General features: G+C 44.4%; 2 protein-coding genes across 2 annotated transcripts in view; one reads left to right on the top strand and one right to left on the bottom strand.

The window, feature by feature from the left end:
* The window catches only part of LOC119583383, an 11,939-nt gene extending 10,657 nt beyond the window's left edge, over positions 1-1,282 (top strand). The window contains exon 3 of the mRNA XM_037931853.1: positions 1,279-1,282. Within this exon, the coding sequence (XP_037787781.1) occupies positions 1,279-1,282 (4 nt within the window). The remainder of the gene's footprint in view (positions 1-1,278) is intronic.
* Positions 1,283-1,589: 307 nt separating this feature from the next.
* LOC119583770 (4-coumarate--CoA ligase-like 9) overlaps positions 1,590-2,500 on the bottom strand; it is a gene marked incomplete at its 5' end in the record, with an annotated part of 16,949 nt that continues 16,038 nt past the window's right edge. The window contains 1 exon segment of the mRNA XM_037932436.1: positions 1,590-2,097. Within this exon segment, the coding sequence (XP_037788364.1) occupies positions 1,756-2,097 (342 nt within the window).

Here is a 2,500-nt window from a genome sequence, read left to right on the forward strand (position 1 = left end):
CTCTCTTCTCTCTCTCTCTCTCTCCTCCTTTTTCAGGTCAGATAATTTCGCACAGTAAACATTGCAATAAACATTTTGCTTTTTATCCGAGTGGCAATTGCATCTGAGCTGGTTTGGATATTGCAAGGAATTCATTGCGATATCTTCCTGTTTCTCCCTTCTCAAGAGTCAGGTTTATTTATTTATCCAATTATCTGTCTCTCTCTCTTTCTCTCTGTCTGTCTGTCTGTCTGTCTGTCTGTCTGTCTGTCTGTCTGTCTGTCTGTCTGTCTGTCTGTCTGTCTCTCTCTCTCTCTCTCTCTCTCGCTCTCCCCTCTCTCCTCTCATCTCTCTCTCTTCTCTCTCTCTCTCTCTCTCTCTCCTCTCTCTCCTCTCTCTATCTCCTCTTCTCTCTTTATTTATCCAATTCTCTCTCTCCTCTCTTCTCTCATCTCTCTCTCTCTCTTATTATCCAATTATCTCTCTCTCCTCTCTCTCTCTCTCTCTCTCTCCTGCTCTCTCTCTCTCTCTCTCTCCTCTCTCTCTCTCTCTCTCTCTCTCTCTCTCTCTCTCTCTCGTCCTCGCTCGCTCTCTCTCTCTCTCTCTCTTATTTATCCAATTATCTCTCTCTCTCTCTCCTCTCTCTCTCTCTTCTCTCCTCTCTTCTCTCTCTCCTCATCACGCTTTCTTATCTCTCTCTCTCTTCTGCTCTCTTATTCTATCATTATCTCTCTCTATTTCCTATCTACTCTCTCCATCTGCATTTCTTCATCTTCTCTCTCTCTCTCTCTCTCTCTCTTATTTATCCAATTATCTCTCTCTCTCTCTCTCGCTCTCTCTCTCTCTCTCTCTCTCTCGCTCTCTCTTTCACACGCTTTAGCTATATATCTGCATTTGTCTATATCTAGCTATACATATATATCTATCTATATATCTGTATCTATCTATTTATCTATAGCTATCTATCTACCCATTGCTATGTATCTATATCTATCTATCTAGATCTATTTATATCTATCTATCTGTATCTATTTATCTATCTAGATCTAATTATATTTATCTATCTGTATCTGTCTGTCTCTCTATCTGCATCTGTCTATCTATCTATCTGTATATCTCTATCTCTCTATCTATATCTGTCTATCTATCTATCTCTCCATCTTTATCTGCCTATCTCCCTTTCTATCAGCCTATCTATCCATTCATTCATTTATTTATTTATTTATGGAGAGGAAGAGATGATTTCAGTTTTAATTCTTACTTTTTTAAAACTTTTTTTTCTTTTTTTTTTCTCTCAAGGTGACTAGTCAAATAAATATCAACGAAGTGCTCTTAACGTTGTCTTTCTTATCACCAAAGGCCTCAGCCTCTCCCTTCTTTTCATTATCTCTCCGACGTCCTAATCTAATCTAATCTAATCTATCTATCTATCTGTCTATCTGTCTATCCATTCACTTCGTTTTTTTATTATTTTTTTACTTTTCTCATCGACGTCCCGGTCTCGAAATCATCCGATCTAATCTCATCTATTTTTTTTCTCTCTCTCTATCTATCTACCTAATCGATCTATCTATTCATTAATCTATTTTGCGGGATAAGGAGAAACTACAACAATTTCGTTTTTTTATTTATTTTTTATTTTTTTTTACTTATTTTTACTCTCTCTTATTATCATCATCCTTATCAGTCCAGCCTTCCCGCTCGACCCCAAGAACGCCCCTTGTCCTTATCTCTGGGGACGTCCTTATCAAGTCCTTCCTTATCTCGCCGGAGGCCCTAGTCCCCCTCCTCCTGCGCCGCCATCTCCTTCAAGGTCCTCCTCAAGAGCTTGCCCGTCGGGTTCTTCGGCAGCTCCCCCACGAACCTCACGCCCCCTGCCAGGTGCTTGTGAGGCGCGACCCTCTCCGACAGGAACGTCTTCAGCGCCTCCGCCAGTCTCTCCTCTTCTGCTCTCTCCTCCTCCTCCTTCTCTCCTCCTCCTCCTGACGTGGCTGTCTTCCTCCTGACGACGTACGCCCTCGGGACCTCTCCCGCCCGCGCGTCTGACACGCCCACCACGCCCACGTCTGCGACGCTCGGGTGCCCTCGGAGTTCGTCCTCCAGCTCGGTGGGGGAGACCTGCGGGGAGGAAGAATGTGGGAGATGTGGTGGGGGAGGAAGAATGAGGGAGATGTGGTGGGGGAGGAAGAATGAGGGAGATGTGGTGGGGGAGGAAGAATGAGGGAGATGTGGTGGGGGAGGAAGAATGAGGGAGAGGAGGAGGAGGAGGAAGAAGAATGAGGGAGATGTGGTGGAGGAGAAGGAGTGGGGGAGAGGAGGAGGAAGAGGAAGAATGGGGGAGATAAGGAGGAGGAGAAGGAATATGGAGAAGGAGGAATGGGGTAAAGAATAGAGAAGAGGGGGAGGAGGAGAAGAGGAAGGGGAAATAAAGAGGAGAAGAGGAAATGAATAAAATGAAGGAGATGAGGGGGGGGGGGTGAGAAGAAGAATGGGAGCTGGGAAAAAAGAGGAATATGAGTGG

Source organism: Penaeus monodon, chromosome 17 (genome assembly GCF_015228065.2).
Source record: "Penaeus monodon isolate SGIC_2016 chromosome 17, NSTDA_Pmon_1, whole genome shotgun sequence".
In the NCBI taxonomy this organism is placed as follows: domain Eukaryota; kingdom Metazoa; phylum Arthropoda; class Malacostraca; order Decapoda; family Penaeidae; genus Penaeus; species Penaeus monodon.